The 11766-nt window shown below is 35.5% G+C and overlaps 2 protein-coding genes across 8 annotated transcripts; one reads left to right on the top strand and one right to left on the bottom strand.

Moving 5' to 3' along the window:
* The first annotated feature begins 16 nt into the window (after positions 1–16).
* LOC101736730 (cytochrome P450 CYP12A2) lies at positions 17–6475 on the top strand. 5 transcript variants are annotated; one of them, XM_004932069.5, is made up of 9 exons: positions 17–520; positions 1520–1632; positions 1804–1940; positions 2486–2598; positions 3458–3574; positions 3662–3940; positions 4291–4450; positions 5046–5261; positions 6046–6475. In XM_004932069.5, exons 1-9 carry the CDS (start codon positions 459–461, stop codon positions 6370–6372), a joined length of 1524 nt encoding a protein of 507 aa, XP_004932126.1. In that variant the 5' UTR covers positions 17–458; the 3' UTR covers positions 6373–6475. The 5 variants fall into 5 exon arrangements, with proteins under 5 accessions (XP_004932126.1, XP_062525713.1, XP_037868440.1 ...); XM_012695536.4 differs by having other exon boundaries at positions 307–440; XM_062669729.1 differs by having other exon boundaries at positions 160–520; positions 5036–6475.
* On the bottom strand, positions 6409–10278 carry LOC101736858 (tRNA N(3)-methylcytidine methyltransferase Mettl2). 3 transcript variants are annotated; one of them, XM_038012513.2, is made up of 4 exons: positions 9886–10278; positions 9396–9548; positions 7998–8408; positions 6409–6798 (listed from the first exon to the last, which is right to left on the bottom strand). In XM_038012513.2, the coding sequence occupies exons 1-4, from the start codon at positions 10071–10073 to the stop codon at positions 6486–6488; spliced, it is 1065 nt and encodes a 354-aa protein (XP_037868441.1). In that variant the 5' UTR covers positions 10074–10278; the 3' UTR covers positions 6409–6485. The 3 variants fall into 3 exon arrangements, with proteins under 3 accessions (XP_037868441.1, XP_004932127.1, XP_062525719.1); XM_004932070.5 differs by having other exon boundaries at positions 10043–10276; XM_062669735.1 differs by having other exon boundaries at positions 10239–10257.
* Between the last annotated feature and the right edge of the window lie 1488 nt (positions 10279–11766).

The following is an 11766-nucleotide window of genomic DNA, read 5'->3' as shown; positions in this document are numbered from 1 at the left end:
GTATCATCTTTTGGCAGTTATTGAACACAGTAGATTTCTACCAGACCTTTTCAGTATGAAAATGTACTGATTTTATCATAAATAAAAATTATATACTCGCTGTGATACGCGTTACTTGTGGCTTTAGCTCTAAGCGGACACATTCCGACACAGTACACAGTAGATATACACACAGTAGCTGTTAGACTACTAAAATAAATAAAATGTTACTATTAATGTAACTATTTCAAATGTGTGATGCTATAATAATATACTAAGGGATATAATTGTTTAAAAAAAACATTACGATTACAGCTTCATATGTACCCAAATCAAGGCCAAACTTCGCTGCAAGGTCAAATTAATCTAATCGAGCTCAAATTTCAATTGTAGAATTTAGAATTCCGACAGACCTTGCCGGACTGTCACACGGAGACGAAGTGATTTTGTTGTTTAAATCTGTAGGTACCCAGTTTCTAATGTATTCTTTAAACAAAAGTGGACAACGTGTATTTGCGTTGCAAATTCATAAGCGTTATCAGTAAGTGCCTGCATTATGTAGTAGTAATAATACATATTTTGGTTATTGTTTGTAAAGTTGTTGGGTAGGTATTTCAAAAATAAACCAACACCTTCCTAATTATTTTTTCCCCTACCTATTCGCTGGTAGCTTATGAGGCTATTCCAGCTAGGCCCGGACGGGTACGTGAGCTCACGGGTTCAACCTAAGAGAATTTGCTAACACCAGCCCTAGCTAGTTGATGCTTCGCAGAATCTACCACCGGATCGGAATCGCGACCCACTGAGAAAATCGGGCGAGAAACTCAGTGGGCTAACACCTTCCTATATGTAACTTAATGAACGAAGAGGGAAGCTAAAATGTATAGACTAATAGTGTTCGCCCCTAATCACAGACACCTCAAGTTTCCTTCTGTGTTGGCAACAGATTTTACTTTTATGATTGAAAACATGCAATATATTTTTCTTCCAAATTAATATTCAACTTAAAAGAAAAAATGCAATAAAAAAGGAACTTAATCCTTGAAGTTTTACTGAATAAAGTTGCATCTCGTTCATTGCGAAACACTAGTTGTCATAAATGGTCATTTTTGGCAGGTACATAAAACTACTAATTTTATCTATCAAAAGAGCTACTTACCTTTAATAAAATGTTAAAATACACATAATAAAATAGATGACATATACACAAATAGTCTTTTAATTTATCCATTTTGAATACCCAAGAATGGAATAAACGGGCAGGTAGTTTTTTTCAAGGAAATACGTAGGTAGGTACTTAGCACGTTTCATTTTAATTATTAAATAAATATGCGATTCCGGGTTGTTGATATAAATGAATGGACTAGGGTTCATTCATTCTGGAAATCTACTTTATTATCTGCTTTTGATATTGATAGAATCACAAGATATGACTAGATAGCACGTTAGCAGACTACTCATAACATCATTTTAAGAGTTTGATAAATTTTTGTTTTGTTCAATAGTTTTCCAATCTTGCTAATGTTAACTATGTTTACAGCTACGCAAATGGAAAATTTTCGACTTTTAATAAGCCTAAGCCGTTTGAATCAATACCAGGCCTGGGGGCACTGCCATTGATAGGACCTCTGCATCACTTTCTTCCGATTATAGGTGATGGAAATTTTATTAGTCGGGTCTTTTTTTGACAGCATCTCGCCATCAGACAAGATACCTTCCAATTCAATCTGATATAATATGCTAGTGGAAAAAATAATAGGTAATTTTGATTGCATAGATACACAGATTTCCTGTCTTTAATGTCATTTATGTGTTATTTTACAGGTACGATTGGTCCAAAAACCAATATGTTTGATGTACTGGGTATTTTAGAAGGTAAATTTGGACCTTTAGTAAAAGTAGATGGCGTTTTCGCAAGGGGAACGATGTTATTTTTATTTGAACCAGATCATTTCGAACAGGTACCAAACATAAACGTAAATTTTTATTTTTTATTGCTTAAATGGGTGGATGAACTCATAGCCCACTTGGTGTTAAGCTGTTACTGGAGCCCATATACATCTACAATGTAAATGCCGCCACCCACCTTTGAGATATGAGTTTTAGACTTCCGCGCACTAGACAGGATACTACCTAAGAAATATTTTTTTATTTTGAGTCCCCAAACGCTCTAGGGTTATCCATTCTTTCTCGGACACCCTGTATATATTTGATCTGAAATATTTTCTTCAGAGCACTCTGACTTTATTCTACAAATCTTAATTGTCAGATACACATTACTTTGTACATAGAACTTTCGAAGTATTTATGACAAGACGCTTTTCACGCCAAATAATTAAATGTTACTTTTCCTCGGCTTATAGGGCAATTTTTCGAAACTACATCATTTTACAGATGCCACGACTTAGATAATTTAAGTTACACTTAAACATTTTCTCGTTATGCAGAACTGTGTTTTGTGCAGATTGATAAATAATTTTCGGTATGTTGCTTATTTTGCGCACAGGTGTACAGAGCTGAAGAAGCAAATCCATTGCGTCCAGGATTTCAAGTCTTAGACTACTACAGGACGCAATTACGCAAATCGAGATACGGGGGACTTCACGGTCTGATAAACGCGTAGGTAGAGAAATTTGGATTTTTTTTATAATTTAGATGGGTGGACCAGCTCGCGGCTCTGATGTCACGTGGTTACCGGAGCCCGTAGGCATAAACCACATCAATGCCCCACCAATGAGTTCTAAGTCTCAGTTTTTACAGTGCAACGGCTGCCCGACACTTCAAACCGAAACACATTACTGCTTCAAAGCAAAAATAGACAAGGTGGAACTTACTAGTGTGCGGGTTTACATAACGCTTTACCACCAGTAATTAGGCAAATTATAAATTTTCTCGGTTTGTTTTATATTACACGATTTTTTATTCCTGCCTATGTTGATAGCCTTGAGAGGTTATTTAAGCTTCACCCTAACATGTAGGTGAGCTCACGGGGCTCAAACCGGAAGTGTTGCTAATATTGGCCCTAGCAAGAGCAGTGATTGGCAGAATCTACCACCGGATCGGAAACGCGACCCACTGATCCAGCGAGAAACTCACTGGGCTGTGTCTATGGGTTAATTCGCTCGTCGAGCTCTTCGTCACAAGCGACGGGTTCGACGAGGACGGTGACCGGTGCTTGTGGTACCTAATAGCACCGTCAATGGATCGGGAGGATCCATAATGACGTGTTAACACGATATGATTCCTTCATGGTAGTCGTTTGTGAAATTTGTCCAGTAGGTACATATTTCAAAAGAAACATTTGTATCAGCGGTCTTTTAATACAAGCACAGTCGAATTGCTCAATACGAATATACCAAGGCCGACACGAAGGACGACTTCAAATCTGATGGAGTTTTGATGAATTTTGGAAAGTGGCATTTACCAAATTTTCAACTGTTTATGAATTTAAATTACCCTTTCACACACAATTTTACAGACAAGGTCCTGAATGGCGGGAATTTCGGACTAAAGTAAATCCAGCATTATTGTTGCCTAAATTAGTGAAGCTTTACGCACCCGGTATCGATGAAATAGCACAAGATTTTGTCCAAAGGTATCTTTTCTCGTTTGTCATTAAATATTACAACTGTGTTTGTAATTTTTTATGCTCTTCAATAATCCCGTTGCGTTAAAATTTTAGGTTATCGCAAATAACTCACGACGATGCTTACATAAAAGATAATTTTGAGTTAGAATTGACAAAATTTTCTCTTGAGGCCACCGCCCTGGTTGCTTTAGGATCCAGACTAGGATGTCTCAAGGACAGCTTGGACAGCGACCATCCGGCGCGCCGTTTAATGAAAAGTACGAGGGATATTTTTGAACTCACTTACAAATTGGAAATAAGGCCTAGTCCCTGGCGTTACATCGCAACGCCAGCCTATAAAATGGTCATCGAAGCGTATGATACGCAATGGGAGTAAGTAAAGTTTAGTAAATCTATGTAACAACTTGAAGGGGTTTGCTTATGCAATATAAATAATCAGCAAAGTAATCCAATCTATCTAGTAGTTCTGCGACCGATTTAGGATTTATTTGGCAAGACCAGTTGAAAATGGGTACAGTTTAGAAAAAAAATTGGATGGTGCTGCTGACGGATAATGTGAAAGTCCTTTAGTTAGGATTTTTTTACAGCTTATAAATTATTTAAGTAAAGTTTTTTTTTGTTTTTTTTTTTCATAATAACATTAAATTTTATGGTATTTGATAAGTTTCGTTAATAACGAATTATGAAAATATTTCGCGAAACGTATCGAAATATTATTTCAGGATAAGTATGATGTACATTAACCACGCTCGGAAGAAATTGGAGCAAAGAGGCTACGACATACCTGAAGAGGAGAAAAGTGTGCTCGAAAAACTAATAGCCATTGATGAGAAAGTCGCCGTCATGATGGCCAGTGAGATGTTGCTTGCTGGAATCGATACTGTATGTGGACAATTTAACCATTTTATAGTTTTCAGTTTCATGATCATCCTTCTAGAGCTTTTGTACAAACGTTTATTGGTTCTACCCGCTTTTACCCAGGTATACAACCCATTCTAATGCGAACCAGTTTCACTGGTGATCCGCGAAATACCCCGTGAGATATCTGATATCCCCGAGAGGATACCGTAGGCATACGTTCACCAGTGTGCTTAGTGCGAGTTTTTTAACGTTCTCGATAGCGTAAAAGTTAGCCCAATTTTGTATGCAGTTGGAACAGCGCCCTTAGCGGAAAACATAGGCAAATGATCCCATTCCATACAAATATGAGTTAACTTTTACGCTATCGAGAACGTTAAAAAACTCGCACTAAGCACACAGGGGGCCTTTGCAGTTATTATGACATAGACATAACATCATCTCTGTAACTTCGATACTTGCCTGAATTTGATAGCATTTTCTAATGTTGACCGACGGAATGATGACAATTCAGATTTGATCAGATGCGTATTGCTGTAAATATTCAGAAGTGACGTCATTTCACTCTTATTTATCTATACTAGTTTACATTATTATTCCAAATTTCAGTTAATTACAGGTCAGTTTTGTAACGACAAGTTTACTATTCAATTTAGCGATGAATCAAAAGGTGCAGGATAAATTACGTGAAGAAATACGTACATCAGAGTCGAACTATAAAAGATACTTCCGAGCCTGTCTGAAAGAGGCTTTGCGGCTACGTCATGTAGTTCCTGCGAATTTGAGAAGAACACATAGAGACCACATCGTTGGCGGCTATTACATACCTAAAGGGGTAAGAAATGAAATAAAATATAATACCGATAAGGAATTGAAAAAAACCGATGTCTCTACAATATTTAACCGAAATGATCTTTTTCTTTTTCTCCACCTTATCCCACTAGGTGGGGTCGACATAGCGAATTTTTCTATTTAATTCTCTTATATCAGCCGTCATTTCAACATCCACTCCTCTCTCTCTCTCATACGTTCTCCATGTCTTCTTCGGTCAACCTCTTCCCCTTTTACTATAATGATCTGAAATGATCAGGGCCAAATTTGTTTTAACAATCAATTTAAGGTGACCTTCCTTTTATAGAATAAGCCAGGTTATTAAAATTAATAAATTATTAGATTTAATTATTTCTCATGAATAATAATATTTTTCTCATTATTATAATGTGAGAAAATTATAGGTACTTTTTAAATAGTGTCTAATGTGTGGACGATACTCGGCGTTATTTATTCAAACGAAGTTTAAGTTGAGGAAGTTTCCTTGAAGATTATGTACCTTAAGATATGTTTGTAATAATTGTTTTTTTTTTTATTGTGCACAAAGGCAAAGCTATCTATGTTCAATACATGACAAAAACTCTTTTATGTCTATTTGCATACTCAGTTTCTGCAATCACCAGATTCACTATTTATAAAGATATTATCATTAGTTCTTAATTTATTTTAACTTAATAACGCTCAGATTCATGTCGCTTTTGACATTAATGAATGCATAGCATAATAATAAGTAAAAAATATTGAATAAAATTTCGCATGAGTCACCATATCGTTATTTCTGGTTACAGATAGACGTCATAGCCCCAAACGAATATTTATCAAGGTCAGAAAAGTTTTATCCGCAGCCCGAAGAGTTCATACCGGAAAGGTGGTTGGTCGAAAAATCAGATCCACTGTATTACGGTAATGCGCATCCTCTTGTTACTCTACCATTCGGTTTTGGCGTTCGAAGCTGTATTGGGCGTCGGATAGCAGAATTAGAAATAGAATTACTTATAAAAAGATTAATAGAGGAATTTAAGGTCACTTGGAACGGTCCTCCTATCAAAATTGTCAATAAACTGACAAATACTTTTGTTAAGCCGTACAATTTCACGTTTACAAGTGTTAAATAACTTCAAGAAGTAAATACGTATTGTAAAATTACTTACTTAATGGTATGCAGTTATATTTACATGTTACACTTTTTTTAAACTAATAAATATATTTTTTAGAAAATAGTTTTATTTTAAACCGGCTTTCTATATTTTGCTTGTATCCAAACTCTGTACATTGTCAACATCTTTCCTCTATTTACTTGTAGCCTTCTATCTACAAGGTTCTGCTCCTCTATGAATCCTTCACCCGTGAAGAGTTTATTTATTTCTTCTTGTGTAAAAAAATATACTCTGGTTTTGTCACCTCGTGCATAAAAGTTGTTGGATATACACCTTCCTTTTTTGAACCTTAGTTGTGCTAGGTCATAGAGGCCATAATCTCGGAACACAACTAATCCACCCGGTTTCAGATATTTGAATATATTCTTGATTACTTGAGGCATCCTGAAACATAATTATGTTTATTAACTCAACATTAATAACATAACGTCGGATATCCATGATTTCCACTTTTCGAATTATGCAGTAAATTCTATTAAAATTTTCTTTAAATAACTGATGTTAATTTTATAGGTAATTAGTCAACCCTAAAATAAAGAAAAAAATATACGAATCCATACAGAAGTTGCGAATAAGAGATTTTACTTTATTCTTTCGATGTTGAGACGTTTTTTTTTTTCTCTACCTAACCTGGTAGCCTTGAGCGGCTATTCCAGCGTAACCTTAACTAGTAGGTGAGCTCACGGGGCTCAAACCTGACGACGTTGCTAACCCGAACCCTAGCAAGAGCCCTGCTTCGCAGAATCTACCACCGGATCGGAAACGCGACCCACTGAGAAGATCCGGCGAGATGTTTGTAAGTATTATTCAAGGACACTGATCCCGAATATTGAAATTTGTTACTGTTCTTATTGATAATACTAATACTACAATTTAATCTAATTTTGTGTGCGTTTGCATTCATCATCATACATTGATAAACTCTTAACACATAATATCATAGAGTGCATCAATTCTTTCTCTGTTATAAGTTTGAAACATTTCTAATTCGGGTTTATTGTTATAACAACATTGAAGAGATATTTAAGAAAACTATGATCAATTATTGATCTATGATGATTGATTGATAATGATTGATTGTTCAGGATAAGCAATATTTTCATGTACCATGAACCAATACCAGATGACTTAAAAAAGGTGCAGGGAATAATGCGTAACAAACATAGCCTCCTTCAATTTTTTTAAATATAATAACGATTAACTGATATAGTTTAATTAGATCAGCTTAGAAAATCCAAGATAAGTTTTTACCTTTTCTCATAGGCGTCTTATATGGATATGGTAACAAGATGAAACTGTTTTTTTATAGATATATTATATTCAATTATTGCATTCCTTACATATGTAGAAGAAAAGAGACCAATGGATTGTAGTCTAATGGGCTGGTCTGATCAAATTAAAATTACATTGGACTCCAACCTCAATGTTACTAGGCAGAAGGAATGGATGGAGGAACATGACACGAAAAAAAGTGATTCATATAGGTCAAAACCTTCAGAATTGAGGAACACAATGCAAGGAGGATTATAGGATTAAGTATGTTAGAGTTTAAAACTATAGAGAATAACTTGAAAGTGACTTACTTTTGGGGGTCAATAGCAGACAATACAAATATCAACACCACAATATCTATTGAATTCTCCTTGAAAGGTACATTCCAGTCAGCCTCTGTTGCATCCAATACAAATACTTTACATCTATCTGTATTGTAAAGCTCATTTTGTTTCATTATTTCAATAGCTTTAGATGAGAAATCACAGCCATATACAAATAATTTTGGATCTTGACTGTATTGCAGTATTGGGAAAATTGTGTTTCCAACACCACAACCTATTTCAAATATGTTACGAATTGTATCACTAGTAGAACTGAGAGTTGTGTTTTGTTTGTTTGCATGGTTTGTAGTTTCTGAAAACACTCGTACAGGTGCAGATGTATTGTCAGGTGCTAACTCAGGAAATTCAGTGAAAAGCCAGTGCCGGTCTTTGAAGAATCTGTAAAATGTTTTAATTTTTGGGTTTATTACTTCACTGGTTATTGAAAATTTTATGGTGGATGAGCTCACAGCCTACCTGGTGATAAATGGTTACCGGAGCCCATGGACATCTATAACGTAAATGCCGCCACCCACCTTGAGATATGAGTTCTAAGGTCTCAGTATAGTTACAACGGCTGCCGCACCCTTCAAACCGAATCGAATTCTGCTTCACGGCAAAAATAGGCAGGTCCTACCACCAGTAATTATGCAAATTATAATTTTTGTAGGTTTGTTGATTACACACATTATTACACTATGTTATTCCTTTAATGGTGTGGTGGAAGTCAATCATAAACACTTGTTAAGTACGTTTTTCATTAGAAAAATTGGTACCACTCAACACTAATGCAGTGGCCGTCTCTTCCTACGCAAACATCGGAGATAATTTTGCTACAATTTGCTGTAAAAGTTATGAATTTTGTTTTTACATAATGTTATTTATTCACTATGAACAAATGTAAGAATTTTAAAAAGTTAAATATTAGCCTCTGAATTTTTTTTTCACTACCTTATCGAGCTATTTCAGCTACACATGATTTGGAAGATCAGCTAACTGTACTCTACCTGCGAGGACTTACTAACAGTAGTCCTGGCAACAGCAGTGCTTTACTGACTCTACTAATGGATCACAATTGAGACCCGCTTTGGAGAACTGGTGAGAAACTCACTGGTATCTATGGGCTAAGTGGCTCTTCATCGCATTTTACAAGTAATGACTATTGTTTAAATTGCCCAAATTATGGGGGTTCGCAAGAATCAGATAGGGCATTTTTTGGGTGATGGTGGCTTTTCATCCCCCCGTCACCTAAGTCGGAGATATATTTCAAGGCAGCCATAGTAAAATTATTATTGTATCGCACTAATTTCTCAAAGAAGTCATTTAATAATAAACATTACAAAAAATCAGTTTAAAAATCTCCTGTGTGATTTTAGTACTTCTTACCTGTTTTGGTGTATATCATAGAATGCATCCCAGTGTTTATCAGCATCTTCTTCTAAGGACTTTAAATGTTCATCTGTGAATGTTACTTGTGAATTATTTCTAACCTTCTCTTGTGCTTTTTTCTCTTGGTCTTCATCCCATTCCACATTATCCCTGAAATTCAAGAAATGTCATAGGTTTTAGTCTATTTACAGTTATTTTCCTGTTAATGAGATATTTGGGATACAAGACCTTCGCCTAAGTGATGAATAGAATGATGATGAATAGACATTTTAATTATAACATAGAACTGGTGGATATCTGACCTTATACATCTAATGTTTTTCTTAATTATCTTATAAGTGTAGATAGACATATAGGATGCTACTACCAACCCAAGAAACTCGAAACTTTTTATAAATATAAAAATGATCGTGTTCACGGTGCAAACTTAATTGATCATCAAGAAAATTAAGTTATAATTACTTTAAAAACTTATAAATTGCATTACCAAGCATTAAATAAAAGAATATGCTTCTTATCATTCAAATATCTAGCACCGCCCGTGGGCTTTTTTCTATGTCTTGTTTTCTCCAAAGCCTTGATCTCACAATCGCAAGATAAGTAAAGTGTTGATGTAATAAATCGTTTATAAATAAATACGGTACCACGAGTTGTGTTTAAACACTTCTTCAGCATTTTCCAGATATCTATTCCCAAATTGAGGTCTTTTATCAGAATTATCAACCATTGATTTTTTTTATTTTAAATGCTTTAGGTTTAATACTGTAGCGGATTTATGGAATTAAAATATTAGTATCGTACGTACTCGACGAATTTTTAATAACAAAATAATAAGATAACCTCAAAAGATCTTTTTTCAATATGTCAAACAGCTTTTTCTGTCATTGTTGCTCAGTTTTTTTACCTTTTTTTAAATTTCAATATAGACTAAAGAAACAAAATGAAACTATTCACACAACTTCGTCCACCCTTCGTCAAATCTTCATCTGCTATTTCCTGTAAATTGAATGTATAGATGTTATATATTAATGTATAATAAAATTTTAATGAATGAATTACATTATTAAGCAATAATGTAACAAAAATGAAACTGGTTAAAATTATAATTTGGGCAATTACTCCTGGTAAGTGCATCCTGTGATTTTACACGGGTAGTTCTATAGCGCTTTTTTCCCTTATTTATGCGCTGGTAACCTAAGAGGCTAATCCACCTACGCTCGGATGGGTAGATGAGCTCATGGGCTCAACCTGAGAAAATTTGCTAACACTAGCACTAGCAAGAGCAGTGCTTCGCAAAATCTACCACCGGGTCGGGATGGCGACCGGTCCAGTGAGAAACTCAGTCCGGTGTCTAAGGGTTAGTCCGCTCGTCGAAATCTTCTGCTTGAGAAGCCAAAAAGCACAGAGCGAATCCTTGGGATCTCACAGGATATATTTCAGAGAGAGACAGTTACGACAGCACTATTGTTGCGTTCTGGTTTGAAGGATGGGTCCTTTAATATTTTACAATTGAGACTTAGACCTCACGTCTTAGGGTTGGTGGCGACATTCACATTGTAAAAGAAATACATACATATGGGTTTGGCTCACTATGTAGGCAATGAACTTGTTAATGCAATAAATATTCATAAATATTAGGTCCTTACATATGAAATTGGCGTTTTGTACGGGAGAAATATAAAGTCATTTTTTTTTGTAAAATATAATGTATTTAATTAATCAAAGTATAAATCGTTGATAGCTATGCACTTTTGCCATCTCATAGGTAGTTCATTGATACCTTTACAAAAAAACCATGGAAGCAAGAATCAATAAACTGTTTGAAGGCGGTTTGAACTGCCGCATCGGAGTTGATTTTTTTCCTTGTAAGCTTTCCAAAATCCGGAAAAAATGGTAATCTCTTGGAGCAAGGTCCGGGGAGTACAGTGGATGTCGCAGACATTGCAATTGTAGCTCACCTAACTTAGTGGTTGTTTGTTGTGAAGTGTGTGGTCTTGCGTTGTCATGAAGCAGCAGTGACTTAGAGCGAAAGACCAAACTCGGTTGCTTAGCAGCTAGTTCTTTCTTCATGGTTTGTAGTTGCTGACAATAGATATCTGCCGTACTCGTTTGGCAAGATTTTAGAAAGCTGTAGTGAACGACACCGGCACTAGTCCACCAACACTCACAAGTAACTTTTTCTGAGTTAATTTTCGTTTAAGGCAGGATTTGGCTGGGTCTCCAGGGTCCAGCCATTGCGACGAGCGCTTTCGATTATCGTACAGTATCCACTTTTCATCACAAGTAATGATTAGATTTAAAATTCCTTCATTATTGTGTCGGTTGAGCAAAGTAACACAGCAGTCGACGCGTGTTTGCAAGTTCGATT

The sequence above is a fragment of the Bombyx mori genome, chromosome 8, assembly GCF_030269925.1.
Source record: "Bombyx mori chromosome 8, ASM3026992v2".
In the NCBI taxonomy this organism is placed as follows: Eukaryota; Metazoa; Arthropoda; class Insecta; order Lepidoptera; family Bombycidae; genus Bombyx; species Bombyx mori.
This window is presented reverse-complemented; position numbering and strand designations above follow the sequence as displayed.

Coding starts and splice junctions, on each gene's coding strand:
- LOC101736730 (XM_004932069.5), top strand. CDS start 459: ATGTATTCTTTAAACAAAAGTGGACAACGTGTATTTGCGTTGCAAATT. Junction 2,599..3,457: donor CTTCACGGTCTGATAAACGC/GTAGGTAGAGAA, acceptor ACAATTTTACAG/ACAAGGTCCTGAATGGCGGG. Junction 3,575..3,661: donor GCACAAGATTTTGTCCAAAG/GTATCTTTTCTC, acceptor TTAAAATTTTAG/GTTATCGCAAATAACTCACG.
- LOC101736858 (XM_038012513.2), bottom strand. CDS start 10,073: ATGCTGAAGAAGTGTTTAAACACAACTCGTGGTACCGTATTTATTTAT. Junction 8,409..9,395: donor TATGATATACACCAAAACAG/GTAAGAAGTACT, acceptor AACATTTTACAG/ATTCTTCAAAGACCGGCACT. Junction 6,799..7,997: donor TCTGCTATTGACCCCCAAAA/GTAAGTCACTTT, acceptor ATTATGTTTCAG/GATGCCTCAAGTAATCAAGA.